Below are 25443 nucleotides of genomic sequence, written 5' to 3' on the forward strand. Positions count from 1 at the left end.
TTCGAACCCAGGACTTGAGAGGCAGAGTCAGAAGAATCAAGAGTTCAAGGTCCCTCTCACCCCTTGAGTCTTTTTAATTGGCAATCATGGACGACAAAAGACTCTGTCTCAAAAAGCAAATGAACAAACCTTCCTGGACAGCAGTCTGGGGAGGGCGACATAAACGCCAACTAAAAAGATCCTCGTGCACTGAGCTTCAGGCCAGGGGCTTGGGGTTACCACCCACATACCCACCGCCCATGCAACCTCTCCTAGTGAGAAGATGCAAGGGTTGGAATAGGAAGAAGGTAGACCCGGTAAGCACTACTGAGAGGGTTCAAGTGGAGTCTGGGGAACAGAGCAGCTGGCCCTCCACTTCCCCTACTTGACTACCTGGACTAATTCAACTTCGTCTCCTCTGCCTTTATTTCAAGGCCTTGCTAGCCAAACACGTGCACAACTTAAAAGATAGGGGGCATATGGAGGTCTCCAATCCTTCCTCCTGATCCTCTTAAACCCAGGTTTCTAATCAGGCGTATGCTGACGAACCTGAAAAGAGATGAATTGCAGTCTAATGTGTTTTAGCAAAATTGTCAATCCCTGAAATCTGACCACTGCTCAAGCTCCAACGATCTATCGAAGCAAGCTCCAACGATCTATCGAAGACCTACTGTGCACACCCACACAAACAAATGTGATGCCTAGCTGTCCTCAAATGCCAGGCACAGAAAAGACACACAGAGCACAGCGGCGGGAGGCATGGTGAGTCACCTCTGCTTTCTGAGCAGGGTCAAGGGTCCTATCACACACATGTGCCCTCCAGAAAACTTGCCTGCCCCGGCCAGATATATTGCCAGTATCAGCCCTCCCCACTACCTCATCTATTTCAGAGGAAGCTTCTCATCCCAGGTGGCCCACACCACCCTTCCTTCCTCTCAGAAGCACAGCTGGTTTGGCATGGGGTGCCGGGAGGGGCTCACAACAGATTCCTGGCATGAGATTAGGGTTCTGTTTCCTCCCAGAGTGAAAAGAGAGTCTTCTCCCCTAAGAGGCTGCAGGGCAGAGAGCACAGGCAGAGGCGGCTCCCAGCCTACCAGTTCCTGCAGGGAACCTTCCAAATATGTCATTCACCCTCCTTTGCTGGCTTCCGCACATTCGTTGTCTGATAAACTTCTACTTATCCTTTAAAACCCACCGATGATGACATTCTTCTGAAGGCTTTCTGAACCTCCTTCTTCCCCGGCTTACATGTTCCATCTCCATCTGTCCTGAGTACCTCTAACATAAAGACTATAATATTTTTCCAGGGAAAGTATGCCTGTCTGAAGTCAAAAAGGCTGAGACCAGATGTCAGCTTCCCTATCCATCAGCAGTGGCATTCGGGCAGTCACTCTGTCCCCTCTGTTCCTCAGCTGTGGATGGAGAAAATAAAATGTATCCTCCCAGCTTGTTTTGGACATTCAAGAAGGGGATGTGGGTCAGAGGGGATGGTGCAGTGGGCAAGGACCTCACAGAGGACCTGGGATCAGTTCCTGCCAACTCACATTGTTGCTCATAACTGCTTCTCAACTCTGGTTACAGAAGAGTCAGTGACCTTTTCTGGCCTCTGCAGGTACTAGGCATCCAGCTGGCACACAGACATACATGTAGATAAAACATTCATACATGTCAATAATCAAAGGAATGGATGTAAAAGAGCCTAGAATGTTACCTAACACGTAGGGATCCAGGGGTATGGACTCCACTCCTTCGATGGGCCCAGGTGCAGTGACAATTTTGGAAGTTGGCTTTCTTTTTTTTTTCTTTTTTCTTTTTTATCTTTATTAACTTGAGTATTTCTTTTTTGTTTCTTTTTTTTTTTTTTTTGGTTCTTTTTTTTCGGAGCTGGGGACCGAACCCAGGGCCTTGCGCTTCCTAGGTAAGCGCTCTACCACTGAGCTAAATCCCCAGCCCCAACTTGAGTATTTCTTATTTACATTTCAATTATTATTCCCTTTCCCAACATCCCCCTAGCCCCTCCCCCCTCCCCTTCTATAGGGGTGGTCCCTCCCCATCCTCCACCCATTACCGCCCTCCCCCCAACAATCACGTTCACAGGGGGGTTCAGTCTTGGCAGGACCAAGGGCTTCCCCTTCCACTGGTGCCCTTACTAGGCTATTCATTGCTACCTATGAGGTTGGAGCCCAGGGTCAGTCCATGTATAGTCTTTGGGTAGTGGCTTAGTCCCTGGAAGCTCTGCTTGCTTGGCATTGTTGTTCATATGGGGTCTCGAGCCCCTTCAAGCTCTTCCAGTCCTTTCTCTGATTCCTTCAACGGGGGTCCGGTTCTCAGTTCAGTGGTTTGCTGCTGGCATTCGCTTATGTATTTGCTGTATTCTGGCTGTGTCTCTCAGGAGAGGTCTACATCCGGTTCCTGTCAGCCTGCACCTCTTTGCTTCATCCATCTTATCTAAAGAAGTTATCTTTCTTTAAAAAAGAAAACACAGAGAAGTAGTATAAAAATTGTTTTCATTTTAATCCCAGGTGTGGGATATGGGGCTGCTTCACATCGCCCACAGCAGCTGACTGTGATTTGCCTCGTGCTCTAGCAGGGGTGTGATTTTACCGGCAGCAGACAGTTTCTGCGATTGTGTGACATGTGGGACTCTGGGGACTTTTCAGAGGGCATATAAATGCTTAGCCCTGTGAAGCAGGGTGGGTTGTTGTTTGTGGTGGCCATAATTTGTTAAGCCATGATTGTATGCAGTGAAGAAAGAAGAATTAGCTATCCTGACTGCAATGATCAAACTTGCTCCCAAGGAACTCAACCCCCCCAATCAGCAGGAAGTAGTCTAATGATAGTCACGCCCTCTTCCTTCTATCCCTTTTTTCTTTTCTATCTAGTGTTTGGGGGGATGAAATTGTAGAAGAAAGGGGGGAGAAGGGTAAGAGAGAAAAGATTCCATAGCAAACACTGGCTGCACCCAGGTCTTCATTCATTCATGCAGTTACTTTAGGTCCATCAGCCTGAGCTCCTACTGAGCTCCGAGGTCTGAGCTCTTAGTCAGAGCTGGGTTACACAGTACAGACTAAGCCCAGCCGTCTCTTAACTGGTTCTTTTTCATACAACCTCAGCACCTGCTTTGACTGGCACTGCCCCCAAGTTCCCACGCTTTCCAAGAAGCTGGTAGTGCTTCTGGCCAGAGCAAAGAAAGATAGGATAGGCAAGTTGTCTCCAGGGCCTGGGACTAGGAGCCGTGTCCCTGCTTCGAAAGATGACGACCTACCTCTCCTTCCCACAGAGGATCCTTTAGGCATCTCTTCTGTCACTAACATCTAAAGACAGACAGACAGACACTATAGTTTCCTGTGTGGGAGCACACTGTTAAGTGTTCACAGCCAAACCTCCCACCCCCTAGGCTGATCAGCAAACTTCTCCCTAAGCATTGTTGTTACAAAATATCTGAGTGAAAAACCTGGGGTGGGGGAGGGGGCCCGGACTAACTGTTTTGCTTAGTTTCAGAAGATTCGGTTTATGGTTGGCTCCAAGGATTTTAGGCTAAGTACAGTATCCCAGCAGAAGGCCATGGCAGACAACTGTGACTAATGGCAGATAAGAAGCAGAGAACAAGAGAAGGTCTGGGACAAGACACACCCTTCAGAGACATGCCCCCAGCGACCACTTCCTCTAACCAGGCCACATCTACCAGCTCTCTGTTCCATGGATTAGCCATTGGGAATAGGAGCATCCTCACTCCCAGATATCTATCAGCATCAGCAGCCACTAGGGACCAAACCTTTAACCATGAGGACGACACTTTATAGCCAATCGAAAGCAGCATTCTTCAGGAACACAGCCTCCTCCGAATGCTCTAGAGAAGACAGAGAGGGAACACTATCCACTCTGTGAGGCTCCTGATCTGGTGCAGAAAATGCTCAGTCCATCCCTGAGTTGATTGATTGATTGATTGATTGATTGATTGATTATATACAAGTACACTGTCGCTATCTTCAGACTCACCAGAAGAGGGCATCAGATCCCATTACAGACGGTGTGAGCCACCGTGTGATTGCTGGGAATGACCTCTGGAAGAGCAGGCAGTTCTCTTAATCACTGAGCCATCTCTCCAACCCTCCTCCCCCTGGGGAGTTTTTAAGCCTGCTAGAAGAGACAGGCACATCATTTTCAATTTTGAAACCTGACAGTTATGGAACTGGGACGGTAGCACAAGAACAGAGTGTTTGCCTGGTGTGCAGAGGGCTCTAGGTCCAGTATCCAGTAGAACATTTTTAAGAAGATGAAATAAAGGTTCTTGCTTTGATTAAACTCAAAGCCGAAATGCTTTTAATTTGAAAAAGAAAGAAAAGAAAAAAGAAAGAAGAAGGGAGGAAGGAAGGAAAGAAGGAAGGAAGGAAGGAAGGAAACGGCTGATTTGCCGGAAGTGCCCCATTTTCCGGATTAGAGGAAGTTGCCGTCTGACAGCAGACAAGTTTCGTCCCTGATAGCGCTTAACTGGTGGGGAAGTCATGGCTCCTGACTCTGGCCCAGTGTCTCACTATGGAGTAGAACTGCTCCTATTACAGGAGGATACTCCTGATGATGATGAGGGTAGCCTGTACTCCGAGAACTTGACACAGTCAGCTAAACATGTATGAGGGAAAAGCAATCGATCCCTCATCCCTCTGAGAAGCTGGGTGCACAGCACCTATGTGAGCTCAGAGAGATGCACCACCCCAATCCACACGCTGGACACAGGTGACCCAGGATCATGCTTCTCTCAGGCTCCCAGCCAAGTCCTCTCACTAGAGAATCAAGCCGAGGGAGCTGGCCTGGAGCCTCATCCCTGGCATCTCATGCCAGCCTAGCCAGGGGAGGCTTTCTCACGATCAGGGACATCTGGGCTGGCACAGCTCCCAGAGGCCACCGACATAAAAAGCAAGGGGCTTGGCGGAAACGCCATCTGCACATCATAAAGCCGCTGGTGGTTCCCAGGGGCTGTCTCCAGCTGCGCTGGGCTGCCTGGATGGAAGGGAGGAGGGTGCCTGGTGAGAACTGGATGGCCAGAGTGGAGCAGAGGGAACTCTCCCACCTAGTGTCCTAGCACATTAACAGTCAAATGCACCAGGCTTGTCTCTCTGTGGCCATGGAGACTACACCGGAGGCTTCCTGTCCCCGAAGGTGATTTGGTCGTGCCAGGCAAGGAGCAGCAGTGGCTAGGCACTCTGTTTTAGATTGTACTTCTTGATCCAATTCCTAGACCATTCCTTGGATAACTGGATGGCCGCCTTCAGGGTTTACATGTGTGCTGATGAGACAGCAGATGGCTAAGGCTTGCCATGAGGATCCAAAGCAACATGAATACTAAGCACACTTAATACCAGAACATTGGTTATTACACTGTGGAACTTCATTACGGAAGAGGTCACGTGGACGTAAGGGGGGGGTGCCCCATCGAGGTCGATGTCAACCTTCCTTGCTGTCATCTTTCCCATCCTGAAACTGCCAGTAAGCTAGCTCACAGAGCTCTCATCTGTACCAAGTAATGGGAAGTAGATATGAGATGTTGAGGCTATCTCACTGGACCAGCTACCCAAAGACCAAGGCCACAGCTGATTGGACAAGAGCTTGGACTTGGCGTAAGGGCGGTTCCCCTATTGGCAGTTAAGCAGAGCCCATCGGGTTTATTGTAGGAAACTTGAATGGGCTGGGGGGCGGTCGGAGCACTCGAACTGATGATTCTGTTAGGTCCTGAAAAAGCAGAGAGGTGAGACTGGCAAAGAGAAGGATGGTACAAGATCAGAAAGAGGTAAGAAAGAAAGGCGGCCCTCATTCCTCTTTGGGTTCCCGTGTGAATTCTCTGTAGACGAGGCTGTACCTGAGAAAGCAAGAAACATATCCCAAGCACATGTCCCTTACATCCACAGCCAACCACACTCTTTCAGTTCCTTTACATCCCGTACACGGCAGAACGACTTCCGGAAGAGAGAACCCCAAGGGAGACTGACTGGTGTCTGATTCTTAGAAAGCATCAGAACAGAGGCGTGTGGTCCTTCGCGATTGTCAGAAGCCTATCACCTGCCACCTCTGGGCTTTGCTCTCCCCAGCCTGGCTCTATCCCCCACCCCAAAGTGTGACAGCTAATGAGAGTGAGATAAGGGGAGTCACCTAAGCGCGGACAAGGAAAGGGGTCACTTGTCTGTCAGGAAGTTATGAGTCAAGGACCTGAACACAAGCAGTACACCCCTGGGAATTGACAATGGAACATTGGCAGGAGGATGAAGACGTGGGCCAGAGAGGATCTGGCACCAGCAAAGGGTGGTATAGAGTATAAAACCTCTGTGGTTGCAGATAGCCTAACCCCACAAAGAATCTGGGAGGCCCAGGGTGGAACGCACATCTCAGAGGAATTGAGGTGCTCCCTCACCAGCCTCTGCCGCTCTTTAATTGAGGGGAATCCCAGGGCCTGGACTAAGAACTCAGGTTTTCAAACCAAGAATCTCCCCACCACCACCCTCTCCTGCTCCCCTGGCTGCTCTCCCCAGTCACACACATGGACAGAACAGGCTCCAGCTGCCTGAGGGCACCCTCAGGCAGAGACCAAGGATGAGCAGCTGGAAATAGAGTCAGCATGAATGCAAACAGAAGGTGTCAAGGGGCCACAACGGGGGACAATCAACAGCTGCCACACAGCAAAACCTCATCAGATTTGCTCAGCCCTGGGCTAATTAATCACGGAGGCCAGAGGATGTGATATATGTGGGTGGAGTTGCTCGGGGAACAGGACAGGAGAGCAAGATGGTGAGGGGGTGTGATGGACCAGGTGTGGTTCTGCAAGACCACCCTGCAACAGGGAGTGGGTGGGTGGCTCCGGAAGAACACGGTGTACAATGACCACTTATTAGCCACAGGCTGGTGGGAAGGTTGAGTTTGATTGACAAGAACAGTCTCGGAGGGCTGGACCTGTACCTCAGTGGTACAGCATTTGTCTAGTATTTGCATTTGGGAAGCCCTGGATTGGAACCCCAGCACAGCAAAAACAAAATCAGATCCTGTCAACCAAACCCTTTGGCTGCCTCTTGCCCTCATCAGAATTAGAAGGCACTGTCAGGGATTCCCCACCTTCCTAACACTGCAGTCTTTAATACAGTCCCTCATGTTTTGATGACCTCTGTTCATAAGATTTTTTTTGTGCCTCTTTATAACTGTGATTTTGCTACTGTTATGAATCATAATGGAAATATCTGTGTTTCCCTATAGTTTTAGGCAACCCCTGTTGGGTTTTTGTTGTTGTTGTTGTTTTGTTTTTTTTCTTGTTTTTTTTTTTTAAAAAAAGGTCATTTGATCCTCCCAAAGAGGTCAAGACCCATTGGTTGAAAATTGCTTAATTAAATCTTAACATTGTGCCAGGATCTGAGGGCACAGAGAAAAAGGTACCATTTCTGTCCTCTGGAAAGATATTGGTGGCATGCTTTCTGGAAATGGACATGGTCTTGTCAAACATTTTGATTCCGCCCAGCCTGTTGGTGAGATGGTGCTGACTACAGAATGGACCCGGAAAGATCCTAAGCTGCTAATGAAATTCCATTTCACTGTGGATTATAAAATTCATCCTGATTTTAGAGTTATGAAATGTAAAAAAAAGATATTTTAGAAGGTGTAGATTATAGCTGTACTGTTTTGGTTTATTTAAAAACCTCCATGGGCACCATTGCATTTTCTGCTCACTACAAACTTGTTGGAAGTTATGTTACACTGCCCATGAGTCAGTTCACACAGTCCCATCGGTGACCTACCTGTGGTCAGTAAGCTCCCTGGTGGACAGAGTCGAGCTCAACACCACAGAGCCACGTCCTTACTGTGTACCTCTGGCTAGCTCCACTCTCTCCTGATCCCTTAACCAACTCTGAACTCTTCCACATCTGCCCTCCTTCCAGCCCCAAACAAGAAGCCCACCCAGTACCCTGCCTTCAGCTCCTGCATGCTATGGACTCACACTCGAGATATTTCTGTTCCCTGGCAATCTCTCCCTTCCAGGAAAGCCCATCCTCCTTTTTTAAGAACAAACAAACAAACAAACAAACAAACAAATCAAGGTTGTACAAGTGTCTCCTTCCCTTCCACCACCATTCAAGGTTACCTGAGTCATCCTTAGAGATTTGCGAGGGGCTAGAAACTGTCACCACACATGGTCCTGGAAGCACTTTTACTTAAGTCTGTTTAATAATGGTTCATATGGTTACTTCCTCACATATATACCTAACCAACCCCGAGCTGAGAGATCTGAGACTCCCACCCATGCTTGCCTTTGTAGATGCATGCATGCAGCATGCATGGATGCGTGCATGTGTGTGTGTGTGTGTGTGTGTGTGTGTGTGCGCGCGCTCACGCGCGAGCGAGTGCATGTGTACGTGTGTGTGACTAGTAGCTGAACCCTGTTTCATATATGCTAGTCAAGTGTCCTCTCTACCGAGCTCTCTGCCAGACCCTCTTTTTACTTTTTAAAAGAGATCTTATCATTTATGTCTGTTATGCGGTGTGTGGGGATGTATGTGCATGTGAGTCCGGGTACCCACAGAGACTAGAAGATCAGATTCCCTGAAGAGTTACAGGTGATTGTGAACGGCCCAACGTGGGTGCCAGGAAGTGAACTATAGTCCTCTGCAAGAGCAGCAAGCATTCTTGCTTGCCGTCTCTCCAGCCCCCTCCTTTTTTGAGGAGGGAGGGTGCTTTTTGGATTTTTAAAACAAGGTCTCACTCTGTAACCCTGGCTGGCCTGGAACTCGCTTTGTATACCAGGCTGGCTTTGAACTCACGAAAGATCCCTCCACCTTTCTCTCCCAGGTGCTGGGATTAAAGGCACGCACCACCACACCTGGCTACTTTCTATTTTGAGACAAGGTCTCACTACATTGCTCCGTCTAGCCTTGAAGTCACTCTGTAGCCAGTCTGGCCTTGAACTTCCTGCCCCAAGCCTCTCTGGTACTGTGCCACCAACCTGCGCTAAACTGTCAATCATTTTGAACAAGGGACATGTGCTTCTATTTGGCACTGGCTTCCAGCGATGTGCTGCCTGAGACTGTTCCAAACGACGTCTGAGCAAGGAGGGAGTTTCCGTTGTCCCTGTCCTCTGTCACACAGCTACTCCTGGACCAGTCAGTCATAGGCAGTCTGCTGCCCCTACTGACTGGCTGTGAGCAGAGGACAAGTCTGCTCTTAGAGGAAGAGAACACAGTGCTGGATGAGCAGTATGCCAGGGTCCGGTGGACAGTAGAGTAGAGAGCAGAACGGACAAACTGATATGGCCCAAGTATCTGAAGCAGGGACCAGAGAAACAAGATACGATTCAGGCAGCTACAGCAGAGACGGCACTGGTATGCGCTGTATTAAAAAGAAAGTAAGAAACCTAGAAGCAGTGGCCCACACCTTTACTCCCAGTACTCTGGAGGCAGAGGCAGGCAGATCTCTTTGAGTTTGAGGCCAGCCTGATCTACAGAGAGAGAGTTCCAGGACAGACAGGGCTACACAGAGAAACCCTGTCTTGAAAACAACAACAAAATAAAGGAAAATAAAAGAACAGAACGGGAGGAAGAATGGGAGGAGCAGATGCTGTGTCCCAATGGTAGATCACTGGCTTAGCATGTTAGGGCCTAGATAACCACTGCCTTTCTGACACTACGATAGCCATTTTGAATAAACTTTTGACTAGGGGTCAAATAAAGTTTGAGTTCCAAAGTCCACCCTGGGAACTGACATCCTGCTTTGCAGAAGGAAACATGCACATGGGTAACTGATGTCACGGTTGGCAAGCGAAGACAGGAATGCTAGGTAAGTCACCTCACCAGAGCCAATGGGAACAGGATCTAAATCCTGATTGGTGGGATAACTCGGCACAGGTGTTTGTACATTTCAGGCTTAAATCTCTGTAGCTTTCTGGCTTAGGGTCAGATTCTCAGCTCTTGAGTCTGGCCTGGGGCCCTGATCGATCAGCCCCAAGGGGTGCATTCAATACACTACCCTGTTTGACTGAGATCAGTGCCTGGGTGGTTTGTGAGGTGATTCCTGGATGCCAACAATACAGGCCTGGTTTCCATGCTCAGCACTGCAAAAAAAACATAAATAATATAAGGAAAACTAAAGACAATGAAACAGGCAAACGCATGCAATGCCGAGAAACCAGAAGAGGGCACACCTGAGAAGGTTTCAAGAGAGGGAAAACAGAACTCTAGAGTCTGGAAGAGCGCGTATAAAGACTGGGGTCGAGGTTACTCAAGAGACTAAGATTAGTCTAATCATGGGTGAGAAGTCAAGCAGATTACAACATAAGACGCTGTCAGGGGAGCCAGGCATGTGATCAGGGCGTACAGAGCGTTGTGGACTGCAGAAGAGGTGAACTGAGTCAAATAGGAGGTGCTCGGAGAGAATGACCAGGCAGTGGTGTGGTCTTCTCCAACTAATGTTTCAGGCCACTCTGACTGTGGTGGGCGGAAAACACCGTCAGTGGGACAAGGTGGACCCCTTACTTCTCAAAGACATGGTAGCTCTTACCAAGCCAACATCAAACAGAGATCAGTATGATTCTTCCCACCACGGGGCATCAGGGGCAGCTTTGAAGAGGGAAAAGTTGAGCAGGCAAGCCAGAAGCAGCCTTTACTTTGGAGATCTTTCCTCCGGAGAAGTGGGGAGATTTGAGATCCCCCTCCTATTTCTTCCATGACACTTAATCATGCTTGTCATCTTGGCTGGATTAAGAATCACCTAGGGCATCAGTCGTGCAGAGTTCGGGGGGTGCCTGTGAGGGTGTTTTCAGGAAGATCAGATCACAAAGATTTGGATTTAATAGATAACGGATCCTGTGATTGATAACTGTGATTGTGTTATTGGCAGGTACTGAAAAGAAGGGGTAGGGCCCAATTGGAAGAAATAGGTCACTAGGTTACTGGGGGCTGGTCCTCAGGACTCTCTCTCTCTCTCTCTCTCTCTCTCTCTCTCTCTCTCTCTCTCTCTCTCTCTCTCTCCTCCCCATCCCTCTGTGTCCTCTTCTCTCTACCTCCTTGTTCTTCCACCATAGGCTCTTACCAAGCCCCCAAGTCCAAGAGACCAAATGGACCCTCGGAGACTGTGAACTGAAAACCTCGTTCCTCTTAGGTGTTCAGTCACAGAAGCAAGTAATAGCCTCAGAAGCTAGAAAGAGACCCTCACTCATCAGAGCCTTCCCGAATGCCTACCTATAGGGTAAAATGACTACAACAAGCCAGCCACAGTTACGAGCGAGTGCCAATAACCCAGTGATTTTTGACAACTTGGCCAGATTTTGTCTCACTTGGCCAAAACGGATCTGGTTGAGCCAAGATAGATCAAGTTGACAATGTCAGCAACTCCCATTCTGGTCTTCTGGAGCCTCAACGAGGCAAAGTCACAGTGGAGAACGGGTAAATGCCCCCTGTCACGCTTCACTGTGCAACCTCTCTACCAGCTCTTCACTCGAGACCTATCTCATGAAGAACACTAGTTAATATCTCATCCCTTTATTTATTTAGTACAGAATCTCATGTCATCCAGGCCTGGCCTCAAACTCATTATATAGCTGAGGCTGACCCTGAACGGATAACTCTCCCGTGTCCACCTCTTGGGCTTTCTGATACCTCCTTGTCCAGTTTACGTACTGCGGAACCAACCCAGGACTTTATGTATGTCAGCCAGATACTCCATGAACTAGATTATGTCCCAGCCCATGAGTTAACATGCTTTAAAGCATGTTGCATTTCCTACATAAACTGTGTCTCTCTTTAGCAAAGAGCTTGCCTGTCAGCTCTCCTTTGGGCAGCACCAGCGAGGTACTACTGGATTGCACACATCTCTGGCTAGATGTCCCTTTGTTCCCGTGAAGATCTCCCACAGAAACTGTTTGGTTCTGTTTGGTTGTGCTGTCTTCCCAGCATCCATTCTTCGGTCTTGGGAGGTCAGCACCCCTGTTTTGTTTTCTGGGAAGCCCGTGTAGGTCAGATGGCATCTGCCTCGCCCAGGTTCCAGGACTTTTGATTTGGGTTTGGCTTATACCTGGATTCTATTTCTATTGCTGTGGCCACCCTGCTGACCCCACTGTTACCTCTTAGTGATGATTGGGTCTAGGAAAGCATATGACCTTAATCAACCCCCCAAGACAACCCCATGACTTTGATGGTCTTTGGGGAAAGGAAACGTGTTTTCTCTGGACTGGGATTCATGAGGAGGTAGTGAAACCATTAAAGAAGGATGCACGGCCAAGAGGTGGAGAAAACAAGCCTGAGTCTTAAGGCATTAGTTGAGCAGCTGGATGCTGCCCTACCTGAAGCTCTCATCATCAAGAATGAGTTTTTGCCACGTGGAGGGCCATGAAATGCAAGGGCAAGAACCAGGTAAGCAAGCCTGTTGGTTGGTTCAAGTAGGTAATGATATTTGCCACCAAGCCTGACAGACCGAGTTCAATCCCTGGGGGGCCACAAGTGGAAAGGTATGAAAGAATGAATGAAGGAAGGAATAAATGTAATTGGAAGAAAGAGAGAGGACTGGAGAGATGGCTCAATGGTTAAAAGCACTGACTGCTCTTCCAGAAATCCTGAGTTCAATTCCCTCTCCCTCTCCCTCTCCCTCTCCCTCTCCCTCTCCCTCTCCCTCTCCCTCTCCCTCTCCCTCTCCCTCTCCCTCTCCCTCTCCCTCTCCCTCTCCCTCTCCCTCTCCCTCTCCCTCTCTCTCTCCTTCCCCCTCTCTCTCTTCCTCTCTCTCTCCTTCTCCCCCTTCCTTTCCCTCTCCTTCTCCCTCCCCTCTTTCCCTCTCTCTCCCTCTCCCCCTTATCCCTTCCCCTTCCTCTCCCTCTCCCCCTCCCTCCTCCTCCCTCTCTTCCTCTCCGACAAGAAGTGAACAACATCCATCAAGAGCTCCCATTGCTGGGGTTGGGGATTTAGCTCAGTGGTAGAGCGCTTACCTAGGAAGCGCAAGGCCCTGGGTTCGGTCCCCAGCTCCGAAAAAAAGAACCAAAAAAAAAAAAAAAAAAAAAAAAGAGCTCCCATTGCTATGATTTCCCCACTGTGACGGACCCTCTGAAACCATGAACCAAAGCCAGCAATACAAAATCTAAATAACTAAATCAAGAAGGAAACACTAACACGCACATGATTTTCTTTTTTGAGATGGAGTCGCACGCAGTCCAAGCAGGTCTCCATCCTCCTGTGTGGTCAAGGATGGACTTGAAGGCTTGTTTGCCTTGCCCCGGCCCCTTGCATGTAGGATGATAGGCATGTGCCGCTGTGTCCAGCTTTCAAATTTCTTAAATAAAACTCTTTATTTTTTTGAGACCGATAATGGTCGGGAGCACTTTCTCACAAGCACCAGAGCGTGAACGCCAGCACCTGGCCCTCCTCTGCCGTGGAGATGGTCATGTTGAGACCTAGAGAGGAAAGAGACACATGCAAACTTCACAGCTGGCTTGAACAGAGCCAGAACTCTGGCATTAGTAAGAGCATCCCAGTCCAAACCCAGAGCCACCTCTGGCCACCTGCTAAGCACTTGTGTAAAGGTTTTGGATCTGTTCTTAGAGGAGAACTCAAAGGGAGGCCATCAGAACGTGAGCCTGGGCCTACAAGAGCTTTTCTGAGTTGCCATCTGTCCCTATGCAGGGCTCCTCAACAACGCCCAGACATCTCTAAGGGCCATACTATTTGAGTTTTCCTACTTTACACAATGAAGTCCATTCTGTACCACCCAGCTTCAGAACCCTCAGACCCTTCTTCTGCTTCACTTTCTCAGTCCTCCATCACCCAGCCTCCCCACCTCAGTGCCCTGGCATACATGATCCTGTATGCTTGCACAAGCCCCGAAGACTCTTAGAAGGCTTCTCACCTCCCTGAAATTTGGTCCCACTGTCTGAATCCTCTTCCTGCCCCTAACTGATCTTCCTTATCTTTCTCTGGCCCGTTAGCCTGGAAGCTTCCTACAGTCCCTTCCCCTCAGGTCAGTCCCCTCCCTCTTCCTGCACAATCTCAATTCCTCTTGAGGTTCCGAATGCTCTCTATGCTGGTCTGTTTGCACACCTGGCCTCTCCTTCAAGCAGTACCTCTAGGATCACTCCTTAACCCCACCAAATGTCCCCCAAATGACTCTCAATTATCCCATCATACCAACCCATACACCCCACATCCTTCCCTTCGGGACAGCACAGCAACCTGGGTCCCTCGGCCACGTCTCCAAAGTCCACTCTGGGTCTGCAGAAGTCAAAGCACCATTTCTTAAATTGTGAAGCTGGATGCTGGAGAGATGGCTCAGTGGTTAAGAGCACTGACTGCTCTTCCAGAGGTCTTGGGTTCAATTCCCAGCAACCACATGGTGGCTCACAACCATTGGTAATGAGATCCAACGCCCTCTTCTGGTGTGTCTGAAGACAGCAACAGTGTACTCAGATACATAAAATCTAAAAACAAAACTGTGAAACTGGACATGCATCCCCTTCTCCGGCCTTAGTCTCATAGACAAAATTGCACACATGAGCCACGCCTCCTGACGCTCTGCCCAGTCCACTCTGGCCCCTTACACTGACCTTGTCGCACTCCTGCTCTGAGCCTGGCCTCTTCTGCCTTGAGCAGAGGAGCCCTCTGCTGCTTGCTGGATGAATGTGGAACGTGCCACGTGCCTCGATGTTGCAGGATGTAGCCAGTAACTGGAGGTGTGGAGTGCTCAGGGTCAGTAGCCACCACTTTCTCAGGAGAGTCGTCTGGAACAACTGAGTGGAGTCTATGACAGAGGACGCAGGGTCGACCACGCTGTCTGACGGGGGCTTGAGAAGCCAGGCCTGCCCCTCGAGGGGAAGATTAATCTCTGCATCCCACCACTGCATTGTCTTGGGACCAAGTACCTCTCATCACTTTTCCTGCTTCTCCCCATTGGTTTTTCTCCTGGTCCTTATTTCCTCTACAGCAGGGGTTCTCATCCTCCCGAAGGCTGCCACCCTGCAATACAGTCCCTCGTGTTGTGGTGAACCAGACCATAACATTATTTTCATAGCTACTTTATAACTATAATTTTGCTCCTGTTATGAATTGAAATGTAAATACTTTTGAAGATAGAGGTTTTCAAACAGGACCATGACCCCCAGGTTGAAAACCACTGCTCTAGGCACTCCTAAGGCTCTCAAACTTCCTCATGTTGAGAATGTCATGCTCAGGAGGACCTTGCCAGAACCCCAGGCTGGGACAAAGCCTCACCCTAACCACTCTGCTTCCTTCATTAGAGTTAGCACATCTGCAGCTGAGCAGTGGCCAATGTCGTCTCGTACATGGCAAGAGTCTCCCACACAATGTTGCTAACTCCGTGAGGCCAAAGCAGGTGGAGCACAGCCAACTTCTTCCTGGTTCCCAGGGGCACCTGGCACATAGGAGGTCTGCAGGAACCAGTAGGTGGGCTCACAGGGAGGAAGGAGAGGGACAGATGAAAGTCCTCGGGTTACCCTTTCTATCGGGTCCGGGGCTCCATGTTGATCTCTGTCTCTGAGATAAACCCTGGGACTGAGGCTGGTTATGGCCTTTGGGCTGGCACAAGGAGCATCGGTGTGTGGCTCGTGGCACAACCCACCCACAGCAGCCCTTCTGAGACCACACTGCAGAAGTGGCACAGGATCCCCACGTGGAGAGTTGCCACTTGCTGCCTTTTCTCTGAGCACTCAGAAGCAAGAGGAGACTTGGCAGAGACTGAAAGCAGCCAGAAAAGCTGCACTGTCAACTGCGTGTGACCACACATTACCTCAGACCGGTGCATCTCCAAAGTGCTGCTCACTAACCACCCTCAGGCCCTATCTATGCCTCATGGCCTCTCCCAGAAGAGCTGACAGGCTGGCACCAAGAAGACCCTGACACACCTATCCTGTCAAACTGGGACACTTTCTATAACTGTAAGGGTCCTGAGCTACTATTCTCCCTCTCTGGGAGAGAGAAGGACTCCCTAACAAAGTAGGCAGAAGAACCAGGCCTTCTGGAAAGTGCCACAAACTCTCACTCCTCTTCTGGTCCACACTTACGTGGGTCACCCATTCCTCGGATGAGCAAACTAAAGTCAGACGGAGAAGAGACACAGCTAGGAATGGAAACTCCCAGCCCCTAGAGCTCCTCACCTGCCTTCCTGGTACAAGAGTGAGCTTTAAAGAGCAAGGTGAACAGAGGTGAGGACAGCGATCATGATGTTCAAGTTCACCTGGGTCACCTGTCTGTATACATGAAAACTTAAGAGGGTCCCACAGGATGTCCCAGAACAAGGCCATGGAGTTTATTAACCTCCACTACAGGTGATGGAGGTCACAGTCTATTCCAGGATCAGGTGGCCAGGACATCAGATGTGGCCTGAAGTGTATCCTCTCTTCATGGAAGCCCTATGGTTAAAGCCTTTCAAGCTACTGAACAAACAATCCTTCTAAGGAGCAGGGCTCAGAGGGCAGAGGCTGAGCTGGGCACATTATCTGGGAATGCCACTCCCCCCAGTGGCCACCTGCACTGTGCCTAGCTCCTCCACGGGCTGCTTAGAAAGACACACACTCATCTCTGGTTCTCCAGAAAAGACCCCCACCCAGGCAAGGAAGGAGGGAGGGCTTCATTATCCTAACACAGGGAGGCTCATTTATTCATTCGTTGTTTTTTTTTTAAACAAGAATGGAGAATGGCCTGTTTTCAACCAGAAGGTGCAGGGTCCCTGCCCTGAAGGTCCCCATCCTCAGGATGTTGAAAGTCCAATGGAGCAGACAGTGTGACAGAAGCAAGTGAGGAGGTCAGAGTGAGGGGATGAGGGGACTTGGGGAGAGGGGGTGATGGCAAGGGGTAGCTCAGGCCCTGAGAGCCCAGATATGACTGAGACAGGATTAATGAGATGATATTGATGCTACCTAAATCACATTTTTTAAAGGACCACAAATATTTAAAATGTCATGTTAGAAGTGACATTTTCCAAGCACTTTCTGTATATTAATCAATTCCCTTGGCACATTGGTCTCATGTTCATTCATCCTTATACACACTGTTAGGGAAAGTATGGGCTCAGGACACCCAAGACCAAGTGCTTGGCACAAACGAGATTTATTGAGACAGAGGGCAGGGAATAAGAGACAAAAACAGGAGTTAGAGGACAAGGGAGAAGAGGAAGGGAACAAGGGTGCAGGGGTATTTGTCCCAGAGGACAAAAGACTGCCTCTGGACAGAGAAGAGACTGACTGACATGGCCCATAGGAAAATGGCAGTTTACAAAAGTAAAGAAGGACTCCCCATATTAGGATGAGGTATTTAATTTTGATTGGCGTGTTAATTAGGTGAGCCCCCTAAGGGAGCTTTTGGTTGCTGGACTTCAATACTTTGATAGGTGGACCTTGGTCATCAGCTTCAGGAGGAGGGATTGGCCACATTAGGGGATGGACCTTGTGGCTAGATTTAGGAAGGGAATCTAACATTTTTTAAGGCAGAAGAATCAAGGAGAAGGGCAAGGCCTGCCAGAGCCATGCTCAACTTGGGCAGAGCCCCTTTACCCATCATACTGAGGTACCAAGCCTGACTGGAGGAGACAGAGGGGTCCAGAGTGGGAGAGCCCCTTCAGATATACCCAGCGTCACAAAACCTCTAAGTATGAATCCTGGCCTTGGGACAACTCTGTCCCTCCGCAGAGCTTCTGTAGGGTTTCCCTGGCCTGAGACTCAAAATTCTAACTCTCACCAACTAGCCAGCTAATCGATAATTGCTGTCCAGTCCGTTTTCCCAGTACTTGGATGAAGCTCGGGGCCTTATCCATGCTGGACACCACCCTACTGCCGAGCTGCAGCCCCAGCCCTGTTTGTAACAGTCACAACAAGGCATTCGCAACACAGAGAACACCGGTAGTCAGTCCCATTGAGATGGCTTTCATGAGGTACTGCCTATACTGTGCCAGACCTGCCCTCTTCAACATGGACATAGATACTGTTCTCCTGTGTCGCGTAACAGAACTTTTCCTTGGGAGATTATCACACATACATCTACTTACCCCAGAGAGGAAGCCCACGGTAGATCAAGATATGGATACCACAAAAGTCCCAACTTGCTGAACGAATGAGTTTAATTGGGGTTACTTACAGGAATATGGGTGAGGAATTACTACAGGTGCAGAAATGTCTCAAAGACAGCTGCATCACTAAAGCCCACCCCAGCATGTGACAGCTCACAAAACTGGGAATCTGGAGTACAGCTCGCATGCCCCTCAATAGGTTGGAGGGTATCCTTTGTTAGTAGTCTAAAAGCCTTCTAGGCTCCTCAGCTGGTTTTGCGTTTCTGCTGAGCAGCCTTGTCTGGTGTCAGAGTCTTCTTTGTAGCTTGGCTTGTCTGTATCTTTTTCCCAGCTTGGTCTTCTTAGGTCTGAGCTGGGCCCTCAGCTTTTATTGCTTAGTCTGACAGAGAGGAGCCTACTAAATCTAGTCAATTTCAGGGACTTCCTGGAGCTATGCTGAGTTGTTTACCTTTGTGTTTTAAGAGCTTCCCTGAAGGACAGAATGTTTCAATTTTGGAGGACACTGTTAAACAATATGCTGGAGTTGCTGAGCACAGTCCAGAGGGGTAAAGAAAGCAACCAATAAAAGCCCAAAGCCAGCCTGAGCCTCTCCCAGAGCTGTGCCCTTGCTCTTCTGTGAGATAGTTCTCCATTTCCGCTCTCTCCAGGAAGCTTTCCTTTCAAGCAGATTAGGGTCACAGATACTATAAGGTGATACAAAATCTGACTTTCTGACACCACAGAATTATTCCAGTGAGGAAACAGTCACCTTCTCCTAGCACAGGTAACTTTGTTCATTGTCCTTGTCTACAGGACCCACAAGTCTGAATAGCAGTCACACCTTCTGCTCCTCATAATACTTTCCATGGCTGTTTAGCAAGTGTACACCGGCATATGCGTTCTCTTCCTGATCTCAATGGAGGCCAACTCTATTGCAAACATGTGGAACCCCAGGTGGATCTGTCTGCCAAGAGCCATGTGGCATACAGATTAGAAAGTAGAACGTGAGGGGAAGGTGGACATGATTAAGTCTCAGGCAAGCAAGCTATGTGACCTAGGATAAGCCACCTGACTTACCGACTCAGTGTCTCCACCAATTATTTAGAGATGACATATTCCTCCTGCCAAGTCAGAATAAGAGTGAAAGGCAGTCTTGTGTGCAACGATTCAGTGCATTCATGTCCCTTTAGTTTGTTTTGCAGACCCAGAGCAAGCATGGAGTGTCCCCATTGGGCATATTACTTAGTTGCCTACTACATAGCAAGTTATCCCAAACGTAGTAGCTTAAGTAAATATTAGTTTCTTTGAGTCGGGAGTCTAGACGCAGCTAGGCTGGGCTCTCTGCCCAAGACTATGATTGGGATATTGGCCAGGGCTTAGGTCTTATCTGAATGTCGCAAGCAGAAAACTTCAATTTGACGCACAAATGGTATGTGCCAGGCGCAGGGTTTGAGCTAGGAATTCTAAAGTGGATGTCTTGGGGTTCTTGTAGAAAAGTTTTGTGAGCCGTGACTTCTGCCCCGTGCACTTAGCTTCCTCTCTAGCTGTGGAGGGTCATTCTGAAAGGCAGAAGCTACTCACCCTGAAGTACAAATGAAGCAAGCAGGTCCTCTTCCTCCTCCATCACGGGACGTACAGGAGTCAGGGAGGAGGAGAGGGAGAGAGACCTTTAAGAAGCACTGGGAGAGTGGCAGTTGATTTGCTGTATATGTTCCAAGAGAACAGAGTTAGCCCTGCCCTTAGAGAGCACACAGGGCTAGGCACAGGCAGGAAAGCCAAGTCCAGCCCGGAGCCAGGAGGCATGCCACAGGTGACTGGCTCAGAGACTCGTCTTCAAACACCCAACAACTGAGAAGCTGACCTGAGTACTCATTAGAACAGTGGTTCTCAACCTGTGGGTCTCCATCCTTTTGGGGTCGAATGACCTTTTCACAGGGGTCACCCAAGAACATCAAAAACACAGATATCTATTTACATTACAACTTCATAACAGTAGCAAAATTACAGTTATGAGATAGCAATGGAAATAATTTATGGTTGGGGGTCACCATAACATGGGGAGCCAGATTAAAGGATCACAGCATTGGGAATGACTGCTTTAGAGGATCCTGGGGTCGGGGTGGGGGAGTTGATTTCACTCCAGCGGAGTTCCTTTGCCCGCACAACCGCCAGTTTTCCAACCCGAGTCTCCAACCTCACCAAGGTAACAGACGTGGTTTGTGGGAAACTGCAGCTACCTTCACCAGAGGAGCTTCACCTTCCCTGTCCCAGTCCTTTTGGCCACCAGGTTGGACTTGGTACCCAGGCTGGATCCATCGCCTACAAAACAAATGTCTCAAGTTTGTCAACCAGCATTCTTCCCTGAGTTTTTTTTTCTAGGTGAAGCTGAGATCTTTTCCCCAGCTGTCAGGATACATAAAGATCCCAGCAACAGCTGGTGGTCATGTTTCCAACTATATGGGGTAGGACTGGACAGAAGCTTGAGAGGGTATTGGGGAGACCAACAGCACCTTTGAGACAAGTAAACTGATAAATCCCCTTTTTTACTGACTTGAAATAATTCACATTGGGTCTTTCTTTCTCTTTCTTCTTGTTTCTCCTATTCCACCTCTTCTTCCTCCTCCTCCTCCTCCTCCTCTACCATCTTCTTCCTCTTCCTCTTCTTCCTCCTCTTCCCCCTCCTCCTCCTCTTCCTCTTCCTCTTCCTCATCTTCCTCCTTCTCCTGGTTTTTTGAGACAGGGCAATAGCCCTGATTATCCTGGAACTCTTTGTAAGCCAGACTGGCCTCAAATTCACAAAGATCCACCTGCCTCTGCCTCTCTCTCTGCCTCTCTCTCTGCCACTCTGCTTCTCTGCCTCTCTCTCTGCCACTCTGCCTCCCTGCCTCTCTGCCTCCCTGCCTCTCTGCCTCCCTGCCTCTCTGCCTCCCTGCCTCTCTGCCACTCTGCCTCTCTGCCTCTCTGCCTCTCTGCCTCTATGCCCCTCTGCCCCTCTGCTTCTCTGCCTATTGCCTCTGCAGTACTGGGATTAAAGGTGTGAGCCTCAAGTCCAGCTCAAATTGGGTTTTCTATCACTTGCAAACGGCAGGGTCCTAAAATATCAGCCTTTCATCTCAACACTGGAATTCAAGATTAAGCTACAGGGCTGGGGTAGCTCGGCTATAGGCCATTTACCTAAAAATGCATTACCTAAAAGTAGCAGTGAAGGGACTCTGGCCAGCTCATGTGTGGCAAGCATGGCTCTAACAGGCCTTGTCCTTCTGCCCATTCTCTCTGCCTTGCTAAATATTTAAAACTAGCCACCAAAGTCTATTCCCTTGTTTGGCTAATTCCTCCTCCTGAAGTTACCCTCCGGGGTCCAGCTATCAAAAGCCCACTTTGGCTAACCTAATTAACATGCCCAGTCAAAATTAAACGCCTCATCCTGGCACTCAGTTTTCTCCTTTTACCTGTGAACCCTGTCTGTCTCCTTTGTATCCAGAGACAGTCCTGGGACAAATACCCATCTCCCTTCTCCCTTGTCCTCTTCCCCTTCTCCTATATCCTCCATCTCCTGCCTTTGTGTCTTACTCCCTGGCCTTTGTGTCTCTGAAGCAACTAAACTTCTTTTGTGCTGAGAACCTGGTCTTGGAGTGTCTTGAGCTGACTTTGAGGTTTCCTACAGAGGTTTACTTCCCTAGCGTACCACACATGGAAATAAATATACAAATCTTGCTGGGAAAAATCATCCAAGAGTCCAACTTGGTGTTGGTTTTTGTTGTTGTTGTTTCAATTTATGTGTGTGAGATTGTATCTAGGTGCACTGAGTGAATGCAGGTGCCCAAGGAGTCAGGACAAAGCAGGAGACATCGCCCTGAAACTGGAGTTACAGGTTCTGTGAGCTGGTGGATGTGTGTATGTACTGGGAACTGAACTCGGGCCTTCTGGAAAAACAGCAAGTGCTCTAACTCCTGCGTCTTCTCTCCACTCCCAAGTCCACTTCTGAGTACAGTAGAAATGATCGCTATCAGATTCTTTCTTCGGGACAAAAAGAAATCGTAAGTTTATTTTACAAAACATATAGGGCACTATAAAGGGCATATAGAACCCTTTGTACTGTGTGTAGTAACTAATGAAAAGGATTGAGACTCCAGTTCAGGCCTGGATTGAATACTGATTCTACATCTGACCCCTACCTTACTTCCTTCTGTGGGCATCCATTTCCTCCATTATAAAATGGAAATATAAATATTACCTGCTTTTTCTATTTTGTAAAATCGTCACACACACACACACACACACACACACACACACACACACCACACATACCACACACACACACACACCACACACACACAAACACACACACACACCACACACACACACACACACACACACACACAAACACACACACACACCACACACACACACACTGACAGGGCTTTGTTTCCTGTGTTTCCCAGACACCTCTGGACATGTGACATTGAGCACTATTTTTAGATAGCATGTCACTATGTAGCCCTGGCTAGTCTGGGATTCAGTCCTCCTGCCTTAGAGTTGCTGGGATGCGCCAGCACACACGCCCACGCGTGCACCACCACACCCACACCCAGCACAAGCAGATCTTAAACGTGGCTTATCTGTGCCAGTGGACAAAATTGTCAGTGAGCCACTGCCCAGAAGGGCTGGGCACCCAGAGATAAGAGAACAGGAAGGGCACTGACCAACCCACGAACAAGTTAGAAGCAGACAAAGCAGCAGGCAGCCTGGGCCTCCCTGGGGAGCCAATAGTTGCAACTTCATCAGCTTTTCTCAGCAAGTTGTAGCTAATTTCTAGACCCTTAGCTTTCTTTTCTTTCCAGTTATTTTAGCATATAAATTGTATTTTTAAACCACAAAGAAAAACATAAAACTAAAGGAATCCATCCCCATACCGTCCTGGTCATCTGAAATAATCAAATTAAGCAGTGCTGTGTTTCCAGCCTTTGAATCCATGCCACACCTTCACTTCCGGTCTCGCTTTCCAAGTGCACTGCTCCACACTTGATGCGTTTTATTTAGTTAACTTCTTGCAGGCTTTACCCTACCGTCAACAAACCTTTGTTTTTGTTCTTTCTGTATCTATTTGTTTGTGTAAGGGATGCAAATGGATGTAAACGTTAGAGGACAACAACTTTCAGGATTAGAGTCTCTCCATCATGTGGAACCTGGAGATCAAACGAAGATCATTAGGATTGGCAGGACCAGTATTCTTGGTTCTGCCAGATCCGGTACAGATGGAGTTCAATACTATTGTTAAAGACAAGAAACAAAAGTGAAGAAAAGTTAAAACGACTCAAGAAAGGAGGGAAGAGAGTCAGGGAAGAAAAAAAGTCAGAGAGGCGGGCCCCGCCTCCGAGCCCGCCCCCAGACACGGCCCCGCCCTCCACCACAGGCTGCAGCGCCGCCTCCGGCCGCCAGGGGCCACTACGCGCCGCAGCCTGCACCCAGACCGCTTGGTGGCCCTTCTCTCCCGCCGGTGCGCCGGCCTCTCGCCCTCCCGCCACTGCTTTCGCGCTTCTGCCGCGTCCCGCGCGTGGTCTTCTCGTGAGGGACCTCGCGCCGCCGGGCGCGTGCCGTCCCCCTGCCTCGCGGCGCGGGGTCTCGCGGGCCCCGCTCCCGCCCTCCGCTCGCCTGGCCCGGACCGGAAGCGGCGCCGCACGGCCTGGGCCTGGCGCGGGGGGCGGGCTCTGGGGCCCGGTGGGACATGGGCAAGAAGCACAAGAAGCACAAGTCGGACCGACACTTCTACGAGGGTGAGGAACCACGGGCCTGCCAGCAGAGCCGCGCCGCCCCTGCCCGCCAGGCCCCGACCCGCGGAGATCCTCCGGCGGGGCGGCGTTCGACTCGGGCCTGCCGGCCCCGGCGGGTGTTCGTGGGGCGCTGGGAGGTGGGGCGCCAGCTCTCGGTCTGCCCCGAGTCAGCCTGCGCCCTGCTCTTGTTTCAGAGTACGTGGAGAAGCCCCTGAAGCTAGTCCTCAAAGTGGGAGGGAGCGAAGTCACTGAGCTCTCCACGGGCAGCTCCGGGCACGACTCCAGCCTCTTCGAAGACAGAAGCGACCATGACAAACACAAGGACAGAAAACGGAAAAAGAGGAAGAAAGGAGAGAAGCAGGCTCCGGGGGAAGAGAAGGGGAGAAAACGGAGGAGAGTCAAGGTAAAGGTGGCTATATTGCTTATGGCCCGTGTCCAGCTCCTTATCCCTCTATCCAGTGGGACACCAAGGGACCTGGGAAGTCTGGCTTTGTGGGAGTAAGACAGACCTGAAGCCTGAATCGCCTGGGAGCTCAGCAAGTCTTGTCTTAGGTATCCTCTCGAGCACTCTCGCTGTCCCCACACATCCTGCAAGCAACTGAGTCCTGGTCTTCTGTGGCTGCCTCAAAGGCTGTTTTTATAATTGTCCTGGAAGGGTGAGAAGTTATTCACCACAAAGCGTGGGGGGTTTTGCAAACGTAGCTGTTCTTCAGAAGTGAAGGCGATCTACAGGTGTCCACATGTTCTTCTGAAATAAGCTATTTTAATGCCAAATCGAGCTGACGAGGTGTGGCGATGGCACGTGCCTGTAATCTCAGCACGCAGGAGACTGAGGCCACCCTGTGCTGCTGCTGCTGCTGCTGCTGCTGCTGCTGCTGCTGCTGCTGCTGCTTAATGCAACTGTCTCCCTAAAAAAGAGTCAAGTTTAAGACTCTTGAAAAGAGCCTAAAATAATTATAAGCCAAGAGTAAAAAATAAACAATCATTTTCATTAAATAGAAAAGAATAAGTATCTAATGTCTTGATTTACCAGGTAGGCTGAATAGTGTGAATTAACTTAGTAACTGGAGCCATCCATATCTGAAATTGTCCTAGAATTCTGTGCTTCCAGAATTTTAGCTGCCTTTAAGTAGCTTGCTAAATTGATCAGTGCTTTTTAAAAGTCATCCTTTCTGAAGCTTGGTTTTAGAATTTTTCTTTGCTTTGTACAGTCATTGGTGAGTAGCCAAGCCTTAGAGATTGTCTCTTTAAAATGTCTTAAATTGTTCAGGAAGGGGAAAATGTTTTAGATGTATTCCTTTCTGCCCTGATTTTGTTGTTTGACCGTGACAGTGGTCTCAGGCTGTGGTCAGGCTGCCTGGTGTTCTCATTTCCTAAGTTACAAAACTGCACAGGCATGAGTCCTTTTGTTCTAACTGAGAACTTTGGAAGTGACCGTGTAGATTGTTTTACCTGTGAGCTCAACAAGACTCGCCTTGATTATTCTCTTGGGCTCTCGGACATCAGGTGTGCAGCTGGCCCAGAACTCAGTATGTAGCTATCATTCTGTTTTTTCCTGTTGCTGGGATTATGGATGGCTTAGAAGCCTAAGAAAAAAATTGAATAGGTAGATTTTGGTATGCTCTCCACATTTAAAAATCTTTGCCCTTGGGTAGACTTCTCATACAGATAACAGAGTTTGAGTCAGTATAGA

The 25443-nt window shown here is 49.1% G+C and overlaps 1 protein-coding gene and 1 long non-coding RNA gene across 11 annotated transcripts in view; one reads left to right on the top strand and one right to left on the bottom strand.

The window, feature by feature from the left end:
• Positions 1 to 1858: 1858 nt before the first annotated feature.
• Positions 1859 to 24526, bottom strand: LOC120098503 (uncharacterized). 7 transcript variants are annotated; one of them, XR_015643965.1, is made up of 9 exons: positions 22893 to 22962; positions 20217 to 20298; positions 19561 to 19681; positions 19057 to 19100; positions 14843 to 14936; positions 14528 to 14721; positions 13107 to 13381; positions 9973 to 10057; positions 1859 to 2444 (listed from the first exon to the last, which is right to left on the bottom strand). It is a non-coding gene; the product is annotated as an uncharacterized LOC120098503 (long non-coding RNA). The 7 variants fall into 7 exon arrangements; XR_015643966.1 differs by lacking the exons at positions 1859 to 2444; positions 9973 to 10057; positions 22893 to 22962 and adding exons at positions 14157 to 14365; positions 24260 to 24521 and having other exon boundaries at positions 13247 to 13381; XR_015643968.1 differs by lacking the exons at positions 1859 to 2444; positions 19057 to 19100; positions 19561 to 19681; positions 22893 to 22962 and adding exons at positions 14157 to 14195; positions 24260 to 24488 and having other exon boundaries at positions 7284 to 10057.
• Brd7 (bromodomain containing 7) overlaps positions 23481 to 25443 on the top strand; it is a 28655-nt gene continuing 26692 nt past the window's right edge. For 2 of the 4 annotated variants that reach the window (XM_087594796.1, XM_087594797.1), the window contains exons 1-2: positions 23481 to 23753; positions 23945 to 24153. In XM_087594796.1, the coding sequence (XP_087450922.1) occupies positions 23705 to 23753; positions 23945 to 24153 (258 nt within the window). In that variant the 5' untranslated portion in view covers positions 23481 to 23704. The remainder of the gene's footprint in view (positions 23754 to 23944; positions 24154 to 25443) is intronic. The other 2 variants (NM_001401243.1, NM_001401242.1) reach the window with 1 other exon arrangement.

Source organism: Rattus norvegicus, chromosome 19, assembly GCF_021556685.1.
Source record: "Rattus norvegicus strain SHRSP/BbbUtx chromosome 19, alternate assembly SHRSP_T2T, whole genome shotgun sequence".
NCBI lineage: Eukaryota > Metazoa > Chordata > Mammalia > Rodentia > Muridae > Rattus > Rattus norvegicus.